The 18,839-nt window shown below is 41.6% G+C and overlaps 2 protein-coding genes across 4 annotated transcripts in view; both read left to right on the plus strand.

Moving 5' to 3' along the window:
* Positions 1–1,443: 1,443 nt before the first annotated feature.
* LOC146570469 (uncharacterized) lies at positions 1,444–9,016 on the plus strand. 3 transcript variants are annotated; one of them, XM_085278904.1, is made up of 7 exons: positions 1,444–1,583; positions 2,508–2,627; positions 3,711–4,085; positions 4,225–4,338; positions 5,855–6,430; positions 6,701–6,817; positions 6,903–9,016. In XM_085278904.1, the coding sequence occupies exons 1-7, from the start codon at positions 1,502–1,504 to the stop codon at positions 7,502–7,504; spliced, it is 1,986 nt and encodes a 661-aa protein (XP_085135030.1). In that variant the 5' UTR covers positions 1,444–1,501; the 3' UTR covers positions 7,505–9,016. The 3 variants fall into 3 exon arrangements, with proteins under 3 accessions (XP_085135030.1, XP_085135031.1, XP_085135032.1); XM_085278905.1 differs by having other exon boundaries at positions 1,555–1,583; positions 2,508–2,853; XM_085278906.1 differs by lacking the exon at positions 1,444–1,583 and adding an exon at positions 2,745–2,853 and having other exon boundaries at positions 2,518–2,627.
* A 4,227-nt stretch (positions 9,017–13,243) lies between these two features.
* The window catches only part of shroom3 (shroom family member 3), a 76,830-nt gene continuing 71,234 nt past the window's right edge, over positions 13,244–18,839 (plus strand). Inside the window, exon 1 of the mRNA XM_085278907.1 lies at positions 13,244–13,777. Within this exon, the coding sequence (XP_085135033.1) occupies positions 13,619–13,777 (159 nt within the window). The 5' untranslated portion in view covers positions 13,244–13,618. The remainder of the gene's footprint in view (positions 13,778–18,839) is intronic.

Here is an 18,839-nt window from a genome sequence, read left to right on the forward strand (position 1 = left end):
TGGATTGAAACAGGGGTCAAGTGTTTCCTGGTCTTCCTGAAGTCCACGATCAGTTCCTTGGTCTTTGCCACGTTGAGCTGCAGATGATTCTGCTCACACCACGTGACAAAGGAGTCGACCACAGCCCGGTACTCTGTCTCATCATCCCTGCTGATGCATCCAACCACCGCAGAGTCATCAGAAAACTTCTGAAGATGGCAGGTCTCTGTGCAGTGGCTGAAGTCTGTGGTGTAGAGGGTGAAGAGGAAGGGGGAGAGGACAGTCCCCTGTGGTGCCCCTGTGTTGCTAATCACCTTGTCAGACACACACTGTGGGAGACGTACATATTGTGGTCTTCCTGTCAGGTAATCAACAATCCAGGACACCAGAGAAGCATCCACCTGCATCGCTGCTAACTTATCACCCAGGAGGGTCGGCCTGATGGTGTTGAAAGCACTGGAAAAGTCAAAAAACATGACCCTCACAGTGCTCGCCGGCTGGTCCAGATGGGTGTAGACACGATTGAGCAGGTAGATGATGGCGTCCTCTGTTCCGAGACGAGGCTGATAAGCGAACTGAAGGGGATCCAGATGTGGTCTTACTATGGGTCGCAGCTGGTCCAGGATGAGCCTTTCCAGGGTCTTCATGATGTGGGAGGTCAGTGCCACGGGCCTGTAATCCTGGGGGCCACTGGGACGAGGCGTCTTTGGTACAGGGACGAGGCATGATGTCTTCCACATCACCGGGACCCTCTGCAGACTCAGACTCAGCATAAACAGTTTATGAAAGACTCCACACAGCTGGGGGGCACAGGTCTTGAGGACAAGGGGACTCACTCCGTCTGGTCCAGCAGACTTGCCTGAGTGAAGTCTCCTCATTTGTATCTCAATGTTAAGAGTATAACAGCAGTTTGGAATTAATTTTACTTATTATTTTACTTACTGAGCTCATTGTTATATTTTATTTAATTTAATTCTATTTAATTGAGCATTTTTTTTATTATCATATGCAGCTTTTTTGTCCACATCCTTTTTCCCCATTTTTCTCCAATGTGATTTGAGCGTCTATGTAATAATTTTTCAGTTTGATTTCTTTTTTAGGCTATATTTTTCAGGTTTCCACCATATTGAAGCTCTATGGCTATTGGCAGTTTTTAGTGTTTGGCTGCCTTTGCTATAAGGTGAGAATTAATTAATATTTTAACTTAACTTTACCTTTTAATGTTACTTTTAAAGAGTTATAATGAATTACTATAAATGTATTTAAATTATTTTTTAAAAGTCAGTCGTCTTGATTTTAATCACTAAGCTCAGCAATTTTTAATTAAACTTGAAAAATGAATAAAATACATAAAATAGTGTTTTTGTTTGTTGAAGAAAAACAAGTCTAACCGACAGCGACCTCTACCGGGCAATATGGCTATTTATTCAGGAATCTCTAGAAATCGTCCAATCGGCAATCGGATTCTGTATCACGTGACCGTGCAGCCGCGTAGAAGAAGGAGCAAACGGCAACATCAAACATGGAGGTGTCCCCGTTCAGCTTCACTCCGGAGAGGTACTGGACGGAGGAGAAAGAGAGGGCGCTTATAGCGTTTTTCTCCAGTAAGTGCCACTCTCCTTGGCGGACTCTTTTCACACCGCGTGTAAAGACGTTTTTAAAAGTTGCCCTTTTCGTTGATGTGTCGGAAGCTGCAACATTTGTGGGCAACGGTTGCTGGACGAGACCAACGGCTGTTAGCAATGAGCGACAGCAGAAAGAGACGAGCAATGGCGACCAGCAACTGAAGTCAAGTTAGCTGTTTTTCAACTGAAATCGGCTGAAAAAAAATCAGTTCTCTGCATGTTTTTATGAGCTATTTTCTGCACAATTCAATAAAAAAAAACTAAATAAAAACATACTTTTAGCCAATTGATTTAATTTAAATGAGAAGAGCAGACTTTTATATTTAATCTGTATCTAACATTACTCCAGTGGGGGGTTTTTTGTTTGTTTGTTTTTTTTAGATCTGTAGCGTTTATCATAGTGAATAACAGCTTTAAACATATTTTAAAAATGGCTGTTATTAATAAGTGTGTAGCTGTTAATAATTACAGGTTGTTAGAATAATTAAATTGGTGAATGAAATATCCTTCTTGAAGTAATGAATAATGTCTCCAGATGTTCCCACAGTTTTCCACATAGGAATATCTTTAAAATACTGTTATCGTGTATATAACATGGCCAAAGAAAAACAACTAACTTTAATAGAGACTAGATAGCACCACAAGAGCTAAACAACAACCACAGTGATGAAATTGAACGCAACATTGATGTGTATGTTACTGGGATAGGTGCCAAATTAAAGGAAAAATTAAAATTTTTGGACCTTGCAAATGTTGTTTTACATTTTTCCTGCCTGGTTTGGTCCCTTAGACAGAGGCACACTAAGAGTACAAGTTCGTTTTGATTTTATTCTAATTTATCACACTCTAGACCCTGTGAAGCTGCAGGTATTTTAGCTATATCTTCTTTGTTTCATTTCTCAGAGCATAGCTGCCTGTGGAACCACAAGTCTGAGGGTTATAAGAACCGGCAGCTGCGATGGAAAACCCTGGAAACACTGAGGATCCTGCTGTCAACTCTCCCACCTCCAGTCCCATTCACAGGTAAATCAGCAGGAAAATAAACCAAATCTGTCAAACTCATAGACTATGTGTGTAATAAAAGTAAAACCATAAACCTGCATTCTCATTAATGGCTAGCAGGGGAATTTCTGTGCCCAGTACTAGGAACCAAGCTCTGCAATTCCCAGGATATATTTTGGTTATCTGGCTTCATTTATCCTAACAACGGCAATCAGGCAGAGCAGTAACACAGGTGGTTATCAAGTCGGTAAGTTAACACCGGCTTTATTGAGCTAAGAGGACGTTCTCATGAAAGGGTGGTGATGGCAGCATCTGAAAAGAATAAAAAAGGCTAGATGATTTTTGACAAAACTATATATAATTTTTGATATGTGACAGCTTTGACAGCTGTTTTTACATTCCGGGTTTATTTCCACTTAGTCTCAGCCTAAGTTTGAATTCTGTTTTTATATTTATTGTTTACCCTGGCTGTTGAACTGCAGCTGAAAGAATGAAACCATTTAAACATGGTGTCAGATAGCTGCTCTTTTCCAGTCTTACTGATCAAAGCACTTTAAGTACAGACCATTAATACGATATTACTGTATCGTGCTTTTCCTCTCTCGCACACACTGCTGTTTCTTTCAGTCTGTATTGTGTGGTTAACCTCTTCATATCGTCTCATAGTACAAGTTTCATCTTACTTTGAAAAATCAGCTGCTCTGTTACCAGTACACTTATCAGTAATTGTGGTCAGGCACTGCCAGCACCCCTTTCATGTGTACACACAGGGGAAGCCCTGGGTAAACTTAACAAGTTGTTAACCAGCTTTGTGTAACCGCTTATGCTGCTTGTCAGTGGGTATGTTGAGTTCGCTTTGTAGCACTGGGCTGAGGATAAGCCCATTCAAGCTTCTGTGTGAGTCTCTGTGGCCTCAGTAACCACTTTCCTGATGGCTCAGTCATTAGTCGAATATTTTTAGTAAAATATTAAGTCCATTATTTCAAATTATTGCTATTCTAAAAGTGAGAAAACATGATCCGGGGTGTGCTCATCAGCTGACGAGTGTGAGGTTTGACAGTCAGATGTACCCTTTAACTAATTTATATGGGTTTTTTTCCCAAGTGGAAGACATCAAAAACAAGTTCAAGAATCTCCGTACGACTTTTCAGCGTCAGTACAAAATGGTTAAAGCAAGTAAGGTGTGCAACCCGGACGACGAGTTTGTGCCGCAGTGGAAGCACTACCATCAGCTCATGTTCCTGCAGGGCTGCTGGGACCAGGACGACCCCGCCGCCGGTGAGCCGCCGCTGTCACCACTGAACCCTCTGCAGGAAGAGGGCCAGCCTGTCCTCACCTCCCCAGGACTCATCATCTCCTTCCTCCCCACCCCGTCCACCTCGTCTGCCTCCTCCTCGTCCACCTGTGTTCCCTCCAGTGTCATGATTAAATGTTACTGGACTGAAGAGAGGGAGCGAGCTCTGATTTCTTTCTATTGTGGTAAACAAAAGATCTTTTTCATCTTCAAAATCATGTGTTTTTACTGAAGAGCAGTACATATGTAGACAAAAACCTCAGATTAAGTAACGTTTTGAGTAGTTTCATTGCTGACGGGATTCCTGTGTGTTTTTTTCCACAGAGCACAGCTGTCTCTGGAACAAGAAGTCTGAAAACCACAACAACCGTCAGCTCAGACTGAGGCTGTTGGAGGCGCTGAGGAGCCAGCTGTCTGACCACACAGTGTCGTTCTCAGGTAAGCATCACCGTTTTTCACTTTTTTTTCTGTTGTTTTCTTACAGAAGTAGCAAACTCAGGATTCTTCACCTAATTGCATACCTCAGAATGTTTGAGGGCTTGTTGTCCCCCAGTTGAACAGTCCCTGCTTTAAAGCTACTTTTTTATTTAGTGTATGTGAATTTAGGCTAAAACTTCCACCACTAGGGGGCGGTTTACTGGTGGCTGTATTGTTTTCTGATGTGTGGTAGTTCTTTTCAGCCTTGCCCTTTCCTCTTTAAGAAATTTGACAGGTTAAATAAAGGTTACATTGACTGGCTGCCCCATCTTGTGGTACAAACTGGTATTACATGAAAGCAGAGCCCAATCCCAGTTCAGCTTCAGCTAATGTCTCCTCAACATCACTTTTTTTGAATGGCAGTTTCTTCTTCACATTCTCTTGATAAGTTTAGTTATTTTGGAAGCTTTTAAAGGAATAATTCAATATTTTGGTAAGATTTCTTTATAAACCTTGAATGGCTCTCCTGGATTGGGCTTTCAGTCAGTCGAGGAGAGTTATTCCACATCCTGTTAAACCCATTGTACAGAAATGGCTGCAGTTCGTAAAGAGTGAATGAGGCTCTATGGAAATTTCCACCATGTTATTGATAGACATGATGACATGAACAATAGAGTTCAGTTTGGGGAATTTTAGAGGATTTGATTGTAGTAAAAATTCTTTCTGTGTGCATTAGTGACGCTACAGCACCTTATAAACCTTTATGGCAGAAAGTCAGACACCTTCAACTACCAGCAGCTTCCTATAAACCATGCAGGTCTCTGCTGTGATTTAACTATCCTTCTAACCACTAGTTAATGTTTGGAAAGTGGCACCGTCAGGACAGAACGTCCCATTGTAAATCCTTAACTGACCAGTCAGTGTTGATTATAAGAAATGTGCTGTTTACTTTTCTTATAGCTTCACCATAGGAAAAACTGAAGGATATAAATGTTGTTTTATTTCCGTTTGGACAAATGTTGGTCTTTTTGTTTAATAGTGTTATTTTTACCCTATTCTCTGCCGTTATTGAGAGAAAATGCCATTCCCCTGCTCACAGGATGTACTCTTGCTCTACTGAAATGGACCACCATTCCCATCAGTTATAGCCCTGTGAGCTGTGCTTATCATACCTCTCCATAGTTTGTGTGTCTCAAAGTACTCTGTAATTAAAAGATTTGCACTGGAGCAATTTAACAGTATGAGTACCACTCATCCAAAGCACAGACTGTAAATCTTTGGGAAATACTAATTATCACTCTCCACAGCTCAATTGTGAAACTGTTCCTTTATACATGTTTACGTTATTTTAACATAAGCTGAAATATACACACACAGTGATTTCATACAGTTAGATGTCTGCATAGAAAATGAAAGAAAAATACATTTTTTTCAAAATAATAAAGTCATGTTTGTGTTCTTCAATCTCCAGAAGCTCTGAGCTGCTAAATGTTTCAGTTTTCCAGCATAAAGTGATGCTGTGTTGCTGTTTTTGCAGTTGAAGATATAAAGTGCAAGTTCAAGAACCTACGAACTGTTTTTAACCGCGAGTTCAAGGCGGTCCAGGCAAGCAGGGCGTCTGACAAACCCTACGTGTCCAAATGGAAACATTACCAGCAGCTGCTTTTTCTCTGCGAGTCCTGCGACGAAGACGACGGCTCTGAAGATCTGCAGATCCTGACGCCGCAAGAAGACAAGGATCGGGAGCACGGAAACCAGACCCCGTCCTCCACCCTGAGCAGTTTCTCCTCCAGCTCCAACCAAACCAGCAGCATCAAACTCAGCACCGCCTCTACCCCCTCCAGCTCCACTCAGAGCGACGCCAAAACAAGCGCAGGGTACCAAATGTTCCTCCCTGCAGCTCCGGATAACCTCAGACTAGGCAGCCAATCAGCCACTTCCACGCTGCCAACTTCTCCATCCAGTTCACTGCCAGACACCAGATCCTGTACCAACCCCTCCCCTTTAAATTTCTCTACAGCCAGTTCGGCTCAGCCAGACAACAGACTGAGTGCTGACACCCGCTGCCTCTGGAGCGAGGCCAAAGTTCAGCAGCTCATCTCATTTTACTCCAGTAGGTGGCACCACTCATCATGAATGCTTGTTACCCTTTAGACTTACCCCCTGGATGTTACATCTATCACTGCAACAGAGAGATGTTAGATTTTTGTTCCTCTGTTGTGTTTGTAGTGATGTGCTGGGAGCTGCGTGTTTGGTTATGGTGGTCATCAGCTGTTAGAGGCAGCTGAGAGAGTCGCTGTACATCTCAGCCACTGCCATGCATGGTTAAAAAAGTTGCACGAGCAGGTTTGATGTGAGAATTGATGGTTTTCTTCTGTTCCAGAGCACAGCTGTTTGTGGAACCACAAATCTGAGAGTTACAGGAACCGTCTGCTGAGACAGAGCCTGCTGGAGACACTGAGCAGCATCCTGTCAAACAACGAGCCGGTCTCATTCACAGGTAACACTCCTGCCGCCTTAATGTTGTCACCACACGGAGCCTTTAATCTGAACTCACAGCATCTCTGTCATTTCTCATCCTTTAGTGGAAGACATAAAGACGAAGTTCAGGAACCTGCGAACCATCTTCCAGCGTGAACACAAGGCGGTGAGCTCCAACAAAACGTGCGGCTCGGAGGACTTCTACCTCCCAAAGTGGAAGCACTACCGTGACCTCATGTTCCTCTGCGACTCCTGCGACGAGGATGAGCAGCCCGAGGACGTCCACTTCTGCCAGCTGCAGGACACCGGTCTCCTCCATATGGTCAGCCAAGCCCCACCTCCCCCCTTACACTACCGTGCCACCAACCAAACTGTCTCCAAGCTGAACACGCGGGGTCTCAAAGCCCCCCCCTCACCTACACCCCCAGACTCCCAGCACTCCTCCCCTTCCTCGTCCCCCTCCCCTTCCACATCTTCCTCCCACACAGACAGCAGAGTATCTGGACGCAAGCGCGCGAGCCACCGGGCAACCACCACCGAGGTGCTGGACCTCATGAGGACACTATGTCAGACTCAAGCAGCGTCCCCACACGCAGGGTTCCTGAGGTATGTGGAGGAGTGTCTGAATGAGACGCCGCCTGACAAAGCGAGGAAGCTGAAGAAGAAGATAATAGAGACGATTCACAGCATGTCGGAGGATGTTTAGTGTGCTTATTCATTCATTTCATTTCAGCCCGAGTCTAGATCTCATGATCATCTCTTCTAATAGCTGTGACTCTTTAATCTCAAAACTTCGGTACAATGATCATAATAACCACGATTTCAGTTTTCAGGGGCTCTTCCAACGTGGAGCTGTTCCACTTCCTGTTCATCCACATCATGCAGAATAGAAATGAACTGAGCTAAACAGCTTAAATAGTGAGAAACCCACATTTCATGCTTATCAAAACACAGCATTGATAATGTAGATTAAATAAAACACTTGTGGCATTCGGCTTTAAATTCAATGTAGACGTAGATGCTGTGACATAAAGTGACCTAAAAGTCACAGAAAACTGTTTCACCGCAATTCAGAACTGTCTTGAACGCTGTCATCACAAACATGATGAATATGTCAGCAAGAAAACTTGTAAAGTCGTTCCCCCCCCCCCAAAGAAAACTAACAATAAACACATGACCCCACATTTCTGGGGGGAAAACTTAACTATGTAAGTAATACTGTAACATACACTGAAAGCAGCAATATAGCTGATAAGCATTAATGTGACAGGAACACTTTTAAGCATTTTATGCAAAGGACAAAGTCCTGAAAATTTCTAAACAAAAACACAGATTTGTGAACAGATACTATATAAACACTAATTAAATGTATATAATTCACTTCCTGGCTCCCTAATTCTGCACTTTATTGAAATTTTGCAAGCCCTTCTTGCAGATTATGCACGGATGTCATAGATAACAGCAAACTGAGTTTTATTTACAAATAGTTTGAGAACACTACAGCAAGCTGAGGCGTCTTTCTCGTGTACAGATTTATCCCAAAGTAATGAGGTTCATCCCAAACTGGTACATCCACCACTTAAAATCAGCATCACCAGGCCCATATTCAGTGTTTACAGAGATACAGTGAAACTACGCTCAGTGCTGTGTAATTTCAGACTTGGTTGTGACATTCACGTATAAAGACTTTATTGATCAAGAGTCCTTTTGAAAGTGCCAAAGGAAAAGATGGGTTCAGCACTTTGTCAACAAACCGACATCTTAAAGAGCTGCGCTGTTGGCAGTGACTGACCACAGATCCTGTAGAAATGTAATCAAACTTTTCATGTGTGTCCTCTTTATTTAACTTGTTCTAATCCTATTGTGTCATAATATTTAAATAATTTGCTGCTTCTTTTTTTTTACAAAGCCAGAATTGTTACTTTTGTTAAAATTGTATAAACTTATCTTAAAATGAAAAAATGTCAACATGTAAAGAGTTAAAAAAAACACTTTTTTTTCCCTTTTGGAAAGTATAAATGGTTTTGATGCAATACTGAACAATTGCAGCACATGCTATAACTAACAGTTTAGTTATTATTATTATTATTATTATTATTATCATTATGTAATTACTTTTCTTTTTGGCTGGCGTTTGTTTAAATTCGATTCAGTGCCTTATCAGAATCACAGTAACTGAACGTTCTTGTTCAAATAAACCTACATTTACAAACCTTTATTCATTTTGTTCTTTGACACATCAAACCTGGTTTAACTTGAGCTCTGATTTGAACAACACGATATTACAAGTTACAGTCGACCTTTCAACTTGGCAGCGATTCCCATCCAAGGGATGTGTTTAAGACCTACTTTAATTTGAAATATATTGCTGTTAAGTAGCTTTTTATAAAAGTACATTTAAGCCAAGCAGTCCATATTCATTTTAAAATGAGCTCAAGCAGTTTATAAGAAGAGGTTTTGGAGTTATAACAGTCAGGAAGCACTGGGCTCAAAGCAACACAAAAACATTTTTAAAGATGCAGCTGGAAAAAAAAATGTAATTAGTAAATATTTATTGGAACACGATTGAAGCAAAAACATCATGCCATCGTCAATACAAGGCCCAGGGGCCACAATCAGCCTGAATGAGATTTCGGACTTTTAGCTGTATTTTCATAAGTTTCACAGAATTTCCTACTGATTAAGATCTCCAAATGACATTCATACTACACCAAAGTAATTAAATAAGAGATAAATAACAAACAGAAAAGTTCCAGTTTTCACTATCTACTATCAGCTACCAGATCTTTTTTATACAGGGAGTGCAGAATTATTAGGCAAGTTGTATTTTTGAGGGATAATTTTATTATTGAACAACAACCATGTTCTCAATGAACCCAAAAAACTCATTAATATCAAAGCTGAGTGTTTTTGGAAGTAGTTTTTAGTTTGTTTTTAGTTTTAGCTATTTTAGGGGGATATCTGTGTGTGCAGGTGACTATTACTGTGCATAATTATTAGGCAACTTAACAAAAAACAAATATATACCCATTTCAATTATTTATTTTTACCAGTGAAACCAATATAACATCTCCACATTCACAAATATACATTTCTGACATTCAAAAACAAAACAAAAACAAATCAGCGACCAATATAGCCACCTTTCTTTGCAAGGACACTCAAAAGCCTGCCATCCATGGATTCTGTCAGTGTTTTGATCTGTTCACCATCAACATTGCCTGCAGCAGCAACCACAGCCTCCCAGACACTGTTCAGAGAGGTGTACTGTTTTCCCTCCTTGTAAATCTCACATTTGATGATGGACCACAGGTTCCCAATGGGGTTCAGATCAGGTGAACAAGGAGGCCATGTCATTAGTTTTTCTTCTTTTATACCCTTTCTTGCCAGCCACGCTGTGGAGTACTTGGACGCGTGTGATGGAGCATTGTCCTGTATGAAAATCATGTTTTTCTTGAAGGATGCAGACTTCTTCCTGTACCACTGCTTGAAGAAGGTGTCTTCCAGAAACTGGCAGTAGGACTGGGAGTTGAGCTTGACTCCATCCTCAACCCGAAAAGGCCCCACAAGCTCATCTTTGATGATACCAGCCCAAACCAGTACTCTACCTCCACCTTGCTGGTGTCTGAGTCGGACTGGAGCTCTCTGCCCTTTACCAATCCAGCCACGGGCCCATCCATCTGGCCCATCAAGACTCACTCTCATTTCATCAGTCCATAAAACCTTAAAAAAATCAGTCTTGAGATATTTCTTGGCCCAGTCTTGACGTTTCAGCTTGTGTGTCTTGTTCAGTGGTGGTCGTCTTTCAGCCTTTCTTACCTTGGCCATGTCTCTGAGTATTGCACACCTTGTGCTTTTGGGCACTCCAGTGATGTTGCAGCTCTGAAATATGGCCAAACTGGTGGCAAGTGGCATCTTGGCAGCTGCACGCTTGACTTTTCTCAGTTCATGGGCAGTTATTTTGCCCGATCCATACAGACTGGCGACCTGTCCAGGGTGTACCCCGCCTCTCGCCTTATGACAGCTGGGATAGGCTCTAGCACCCCCTGCGACCCTGAAAAGGATAAGCGGAAGCGAATGGATGGATGGATGCCCAATCCATACTATCAAGATTGATAAGGGAAAAAAAGGTCAAATGACGCTGGTATTTTACAGCCTTTTGGTTGTAAATCTCTTGCCATCCACTAGATGGCAATCTCTTAACATACTGCAGCCTCCTCAGCACCGGCCTCAGTTTCCATATATCTGTCATGCCTCAGAAACTACAACTGTTTGGATGATAGTCTCTTCCTGTGGAGTTTGTCCTGAATGTATTACACAGTATTTGTACAATGCAAACACTAAATAGTATCCAATACCCTCGAATTTAAAAGATTTACCTGCGAATGAAGCAGGACAGAGTCATACTGACACCTGTGTCTGACTCACCTGCCACCTGTTTGACCTGCAGGCTGAGCTTCAGGTGAAAAACGTCACTGTGTCACCTGAAGCCTTTTCATTCTCTACTCTCGATAGTAACCCTGTAACCTCTAACCCTTTGTTAGATGATACACTTGATGATATTCACTGAAACCGCATTCCTAAGTGCTAACACACCCAGCTCAAGCCAAAGCTCTCCACCCACCAACTCACAAACATATGGACATAAAGGACCATTTGGCGTCACATTTAAACACGTTGGATACATCGTTTTTCAACATGTGGTGTTAATGATGTGAGAGGTGACTGAAATTTGTAATTTTTTAGTGATTAAAATGTAATCAACAAATAAAAGTGAGAGAAAACAAAATGTGGAACACAAAAGTGTCTTTGTGAAATCCCTTTCATGGACTGACAGGATACATTTATGGCATCATAACAACTTTGCTAATGACGTTCAAACGTTTCAAATGTGTTATTTTTAGTATCACAAGCCACTGAATTAGCTCATTAGAAAAAAAATGCTCAAAAAGAGCAGTAAACCAAATAATAAGGGCTTGATTTACTTTGTGCAGATTCTTTTTAGCTAACATTCATCATACTATGATGAATGAAAGCAATTTGGAGTTAGCTACCTTGGATACGTTGGCATGCAGACTAGAACAGCCAAGCAACCTTCCGATTAGTGAACAACCTCCTCTATGTTCCAAACCCAGGCACCCTTTAGAAGAAGCGACTTCTGCGACTTCAATCCACAGCTCGTGGTCACAGATGAGGGTAGGAATATATGCTGACGAGTAAATCAACAGCTGTCTACTCACTGCAACAAAGCTGCAAAGAACGCATTTCACTGCAGACACCCCAAGAAGAAGAAGGACAGACACAAAGACGCTCCTCCACTTGGGACAGCAACTTCTGCCCCACTCAGAGTGGGAACACCACCCTTTGCTGGCTCAGAACCATGACCTCAGACTTGGAGGATACCACTCAATGAAGCCAAAAAAAAACACCACATCATCCACAAAACACAAAACCGTGATCGTGATACCAATGAAGTATATATGACTTTGCAAGTTTGTGAAGTTTCTGTTAAAGTCCCCCCCTTCCTTATTGTATTTATTTTAGGGGTGTTTGTAGCTCAGGAGGTAGAGTAGGTCATCAGAGGGTTTGTGGTTTGATCCCTGGCTGTTCCAGTCTGCATGCCAAAGTATCCTTTGGCGAGATATTGAACCCAAAGCATCCATGGGAGTGTGAATGCTAGATAGAGAGCACTTAAGCAAAAGTGCTGGTGTGAATGTGTGAATGTGAGATTTGAGCATTTAAGTATAAAAGCACTATATAAGAAGTCCATTCAGTCCATGTTGGTTTTATACCTCGCTGGGACATTTGTTCTGTCTTACTCTTACACTGTTGTGTTTAATTTTTTTAACTGCTGTAACAAAGAAGTTTACAGACTTGGGGAGAAAATATAGATTATCTTAATTTTTGTTTGTATTTTAAGCCGTATGGTATGTTTTTAATGTGTTTTAAGAAAGGAATCCCCCAACTTTTGGGGGATAAATAAACTAAGCTTATATTCTGGCTTTTTGTCAGTTTACTGTTCAGCGTGTAAACGATTTGATCCACCAGGAAGTTTAATCCAGTTTAAATCCAGTAATCTGGCTCCAGTGTGAATAGAAAGGATTCAGATTCAGTTGCGAAGGATTGGATTGTTGCTCATCAACACACACACACACACACACACACACACACACACACACACACACACACACACACACACACACACACAGGAAACACTCAGCTTTTTATCCCAGTGTCCTTTTTTAATTCACACCTTTTTTAAAACTCTCTCCTTTCTCTCAGAGTTTCTGTTTCCTCTTCTACCTCTCCTGTCCCTCCCTCTCTCCCCCCTCCCCCTGTCTCTTTCCTTTCTCCTCGCTCAGTGAGTCGCAGTAAATCCTATTGTGATGCTAAACTGATTTTTGGACGAGACACAGAAAGAGAGAGAGAGAGGGAGAGAGAGAGGGAGAGTAGGTTTGGATTTGTGTTTGAGCAGATCTGATTCGGGCTGCCTCTCGTTCATGTGGAAATTTGATGGCCTTCTCCTCTCCGTAAACTTTTAGGACTCCTTTCAGACTCCTACGGGGTGTTTTTTAGGAGTTTCTCCGGCGGAGGAACCGCCGCTCTGCGCGCTCCAGGAATGCACTTTGCAGGAAACGCGACTCTGTGCACGGACACCTCCTGCTCTCTTCGCTCTTAACGAGGAGTTATAAATGAATGACGGCAATGCACTCGTGAAGGACAGCTCGTTTTCTTCACACCGGTCCCCCCTCCACCTCCACTTTATCCTCCTCAGGCTGAGGACATAGGAGCCGGGAGTGTGCGCTCCCCCTGGCCAGGCATGGAGAGCGGTGGCCGGGCGGGGCTCCAGCAGGCGGCGGGCGGTGGAGGAGAAGGAGGCGGCTGGGTGTTGGTGGAGGCCCGGCTGCATGGAGGAGCGCCGTGGGGCTTCACCCTGCAGGGTGGCCTGGAGCACGGAGAGCCGCTCATCATCTCCAAGGTAGGAGACAGGACGTGTGAGGCCTGCTGTGTTTGTGACCTGTTCTGCGCATGACGGGAAGCCGGAAACAGGGAAAGAGTGAATAATTGTTCCAATCATATCGATTGATTTTGCATGAATCAGTGAATACTATTATTTCTAAACTGTAAATCAAATCAATTTATTTATATAGCACCTTTCACAGGATAAAAACCACAAAGTGCTTCACAGTAATATAAAACAGAAATACATAAAATACATTAATAATAAAACACACAGCACAAATCTAATCTGTAACTACAGCATATCAGTGGCAGAAGTTTAAATGTATTTTAAATATATGCAGAAAAGTTATTAAAGTTGTTGTTGTTGCGAACACCTGATCAACACAGATTGCAGTTCAAAGGGGCAGTCAGGCCTTTTAGTAGCACTTGCCTCTAATTTAATGTGCTGCATGAAACAGAAGGACAATGTCTATGGAGGTGAGGCCGAGATCTTCTGATTTTTACATCCTAGCACGGGGCAGGCTTTAAAAGACACCACAGAGGTTTGGAAGATGAAGCCAATGTGGAAGAGCTTTAATTCTGCATTTTCTTTTTCTAATGACCAACAGGGGGCGACAACTCTGGTTTGAAGTCGGTTTGTATAGAAGTCTGTGGGTAATTGAGCCTAATTCTCGAATGATTTATGATCTGAATACACACTTTACTGATGATTTTATGGTTTCATTTGCTCGTTTTAAGTTTTATTAAATAGATTATGATGTTCATTTGATAAATTATGGTCCCATTAAAGGCAGAAAGGAGGATGAGGCAGGACAAAATAAACACATACATCTGTAACAGGCTCATAAAATGGTGTGATCCACATCTCACTCATTGTGTCTGGTTTCAAAACATCAAGAAGGCCATGTGGGCAGTTTTTCTCATGGACTGAGAATGATTATGTTTGTACAGACACGCGTATGTGCGTTTTGCTTTTATAAAATAAACAAACAGATAAAACGATATATTCAGGAGCAATAATCAGCTGCCTCTTCAGTAGCTTCCTCATCTCTTGGATGGGCTTTTAACTCTGCTGCAGAACAATAACCGCTGCCTGCTCCCAGCTGCAGTCTGTGAAGTGGAGTTAAAGTCTGTCCGACCCCCAGAACCGAGACTAGAAACTGCAAAGTGACATCATCGGCTGCTAGAGCAGAAACCTGACCAGCGAGAGTATATGAAACATGAGATGAGAAGGATTTCAAAATAAACTTGTGCAACCTGTGTTGGGGAAAACCTGAGCAAAAAACAGAAAAGGAAAGAAAACACTTGGCTTGAGGCTTCAAAATCAAGACTTTACTGGTGACTATATCCATTCACATGTAGTCTTTGCTTTCAAGCTTCACTGTCTTTGAGGCTTTTTGCCTTAAACAAATTCAAAATAAATAAATCACTCGATGCGCCAATAATCAGTAACCCCTATAACTATGTCAGTAATGAAAGTGTTACTCTTTACCAGCCGCTTCATTGCCCAGAATCATCCCAGACGGCAGAGAAATATGGGCCCAAGTTTGGCTACTTTTGGCAGTCATGGCTTAGTTATGGCACTGGTTAGTATTGTGTGAGCCAGACATCACAACATACTTGACCTCTAGCTCATATAAGATGGACCTCTGGGTAAGTTGAGTCAGCCTGAGTCAACACCATCAAATATGGCCCAATGAAAGCTGTAGGTTTGAGCAACACTTTGGCCAAAGAGTCAGTGAAATCTGTGATGGATTTTTAATTCTTCTTCTTTTTAAAGCCAAGAAAAAAGCCCAAAACCTTTGATATCATCATTAGTAGATGACCACTTCCATCCTTACAGCCACCATCCTGGCCTCATTTTATTAAAATGCAAATCGCCAGGCTGGTACGTGCGTGCGTGTGTGTGTGTGTCTTTCTGTGAAGGTTATTCTGGGATGGAGGCCAAACACTGTAAAATAGGACAAGAATGTGAATAATGTGTTTTCCTGGTTGCTTTTGAATACAATCATGCTTTTATTTTGTGCTGTACTTTGGCTGGCGTTAGCACAGTTCTCCATGTTTGACCCCAACACCAGCATGATGTCGCGCTTCAGTTTTTTTGCGTCTCTCTTTATGTCCTGTCTCCTTTTTTGTTTGTGTGTCTCACTCATTCTCTTCTTTTTGCTGCCAACCAACCGTAAAAGACACCTGGCACACTTTGCTTGTTTTGTATCAACGCTGTGCTGAACTGGGGTCAGAGGTCACAGCGATGGCTCTAGGAAAGTTAAACCTTCAGATTAAAACTTAATGAGTTTTAATCTGAAGGTCTCATGACCTGTGTGTGTGCCAGAGTTACACCATCAGTGTAAAGGTGAACAAAGTCTTTGCTGGGACTGAAATGTTTACTCAACCTGAAAAAGATCCAGGGCTTTATTTAGTTTTGCGTTGTGCATCTTTTAAAATGCTATTTATTGAAAATTTATTATTATGATTTAATTTAAAACTTTGTTTTTTATAAAAGACTCAAACATTTTAAGTGCACTTTTAGGATCAAAGCTAGCTTTGTTTGAGCTAAAGGTAGCTAACAAGCTACCTAGCTTACACAAAATACTGTTTTGAAAGAATAAGTCGGGCAATTCAACCAAACTTGCCATTAAGGTCACAAACCTGCCTGGATAATTTGATAAACTGGCTAACTGCACTTTGGTTGCTAACCTTAAGCAAAATCTGAGGCCTGTACTCCAAAAGGATATTACATTTTTGGCAATCTGTGTCAAGGTAATAGTCAGAGTTTTCTGTGTCATGAAAGTTGCTCTTTTTTTTTTACCTGGCTAATTCACCATGGTAACAGGCTGAACACATAACTTGGTCAAATGCAGGTTATGTTCAGCGTTTTGGTTTGAGATCATTTGAAAGTGCCATGTTTTCACTGATTCTTTTATTTACAGCCTGTTTTGATGATTGCTGGTCGGATGTGTTTCATATGTCCCAGTTTTTAAGCCATATAACTTTTAAAAACCACCCAGTGAATCACAGGAATATGCATGTATTAATCTGGTGATGCAAAGATGTGTTTTTACCGTCAATTCTAATCTGCTGATAAGCCTCCTTTACACTCACAGTGTTTTCACCAGTCTCGCAGCTGTTGAACAAAACAACCTAGATGACATGATATTGAGATTTTCCAGAAAAGCAAAGACCAGTGGACTCATTTAGACCCAGCTCAGGGCTGAAGATTTATATATTATAATCTATAATCTAAAGGGTTATGCTGGTTGTGGCCAAGCAAAATACACACCAGTTAATGGTGTGTATTAAGTGTCACACTAGTCCACTGGTTCTTTTAAACAGGTTCAGTATCGGTTTTGAAGCATGAGAACATAACCTCGAATATGTCATAATGATGGCTATTCGATTTATTTCAGAACCACAGTGTTAAAAGCTGGAAATGTGAATAAAGAGGTGAGAAGTCCTTGATGAATAGATGTTGTAGTATCCCACTGTGGTAAATGTAGGATCCAGTGTTTTAGAGTTAAAGCATCAGGATATCCTCATAATTCTTTTTAAATATGTCTCTTGGGAGTACACCAGCTTCATGCAATTACAGTGAACTGGCTTACCCGTTTATATATTTTTTTTTTTCTCTTTTTTTTTCTTTGATTGCCTTGCTTCATCTTCCAGCTAAAGTCTCATTATTAATCACACTTTGGGTGTAAATCATGCTGCATGGTGGCACTGACTGAATGACACATTCTGGTCAAACAAGCTGATGTCAATTAGAAACCACTTGAACGAATCAATACAGACCAGCTTCTCAAAAGATGGTCTGTATACGAACAGTTGGGGCGAGAGTTCAGATTCTCCTCTGTTGCATTTATTTAAGCCACAAACGTTTTTTTAGTAGGTGACAAGATTACATTTCTTTTTCATTATGGATCTATCATCTTTCAATATATTCACAATGACATTTCGCCATAACGCTTAAATTACTCCATTGCAGATGACACCACCATCATAGGACTGATTGAGTACAACAATGATTCAGCGTGCAGTTTATATATTACACTCCTGTATCCTTTAATCCTGGAACTAAAAGTCAGCATATTATATCTTCAGGATGTTTTATTTGTGTTCTTTTTTTTTTAAACACTGGCTATAATCACCTCTAAATATCCCTCAGATTAATAAATAAAGAGCACATGCCTAATCTTTAACCTCTAATGAGAGGTCAAAAGTATGGAAACTTCAGGTTTTCACAAGCTAGAGAGGCAGTGAACCTGAGTCCAGCTCTAGTTTAGAGAGAGAGTGCTTTTCCTTGGCCGAGGCCCCCCATCGCTCTCAGAGGATATTTTCCCAAATCACACAGTCTTTATTGATTAGAGGAGGTATGTTGTTTCAGTCACGGTATGAGCGGGCTGAGCCACTCTGTTTAGATATCTCGGTCTGCAGGATAATGAATTTCAGCTGGAATACCACAGTCACTGACACACACACACACTCGTGGAGTTACTGAGTGATTCTGTGGGCCTTATTTGGGTATATTTATTCCTGAAAAAGGCAAACAGTGCAGGCATGTGCATCGTTCTGCAGAGCTCGGGAATGCTTTAACACAGTTTTCCTTCACAGCTCTGAGAGGATGTTTCTTTTCCCTCACATCAGTAACGCTCATTAGATACTACTCCTTTGTGTTAATCAGCACTAGTTTAGATAAACACCTGCAACCGCGCACTAATGTTTATCTCCTCAGAGTCGGTGATTCAAGTCGCCTAGCGCAGATGGTACATGTTCATCAAAACTTTGTATTTTCCCGATGCTGCAGTTGCAGCATGTGGGTGAAGACGCATCATGTTTTTGTTGAGAAGTAACACGTGTTGTAATTCAGAAGAGCTTCAGACACTCCCTGCAAGACATTTTTGGCAGTGGTTTTAAAACTTAAAGAGTCCCAGGTGGGTGGGGTTTATTGTTTCAGAACAGAGCAAGACACTTTTGTCGATCACAGGAAAATATGTGCAAAACAAACAGAGTCATTCTCGTGTGTTTTTTACCCATCGTGGTTAATCTGACCTTTCCAAGTGCAAAGCTTAGCAGCCTCAACA

The sequence above is a fragment of the Mchenga conophoros genome, linkage group LG7 (assembly GCF_057382185.1).
Source record: "Mchenga conophoros isolate Kocher_MC1m ecotype Shallow Benthic linkage group LG7, M_conophoros_male_GT1.1, whole genome shotgun sequence".
NCBI lineage: Eukaryota > Metazoa > Chordata > Actinopteri > Cichliformes > Cichlidae > Mchenga > Mchenga conophoros.

What these genes read in the sequence shown, in the direction of transcription:
- LOC146570469 (XM_085278904.1), top strand. Translation starts at nt 1,502, where the DNA reads ATGGAGGTGTCCCCGTTCAGCTTCACTCCGGAGAGGTACTGGACGGAG. An exon ending in ACCTCCAGTCCCATTCACAG is followed by an intron (nt 2,628 to 3,710) that starts GTAAATCAGCAG and finishes TTTTTTCCCAAG; the next exon opens with TGGAAGACATCAAAAACAAG. An exon ending in CCACACAGTGTCGTTCTCAG is followed by an intron (nt 4,339 to 5,854) that starts GTAAGCATCACC and finishes CTGTTTTTGCAG; the next exon opens with TTGAAGATATAAAGTGCAAG.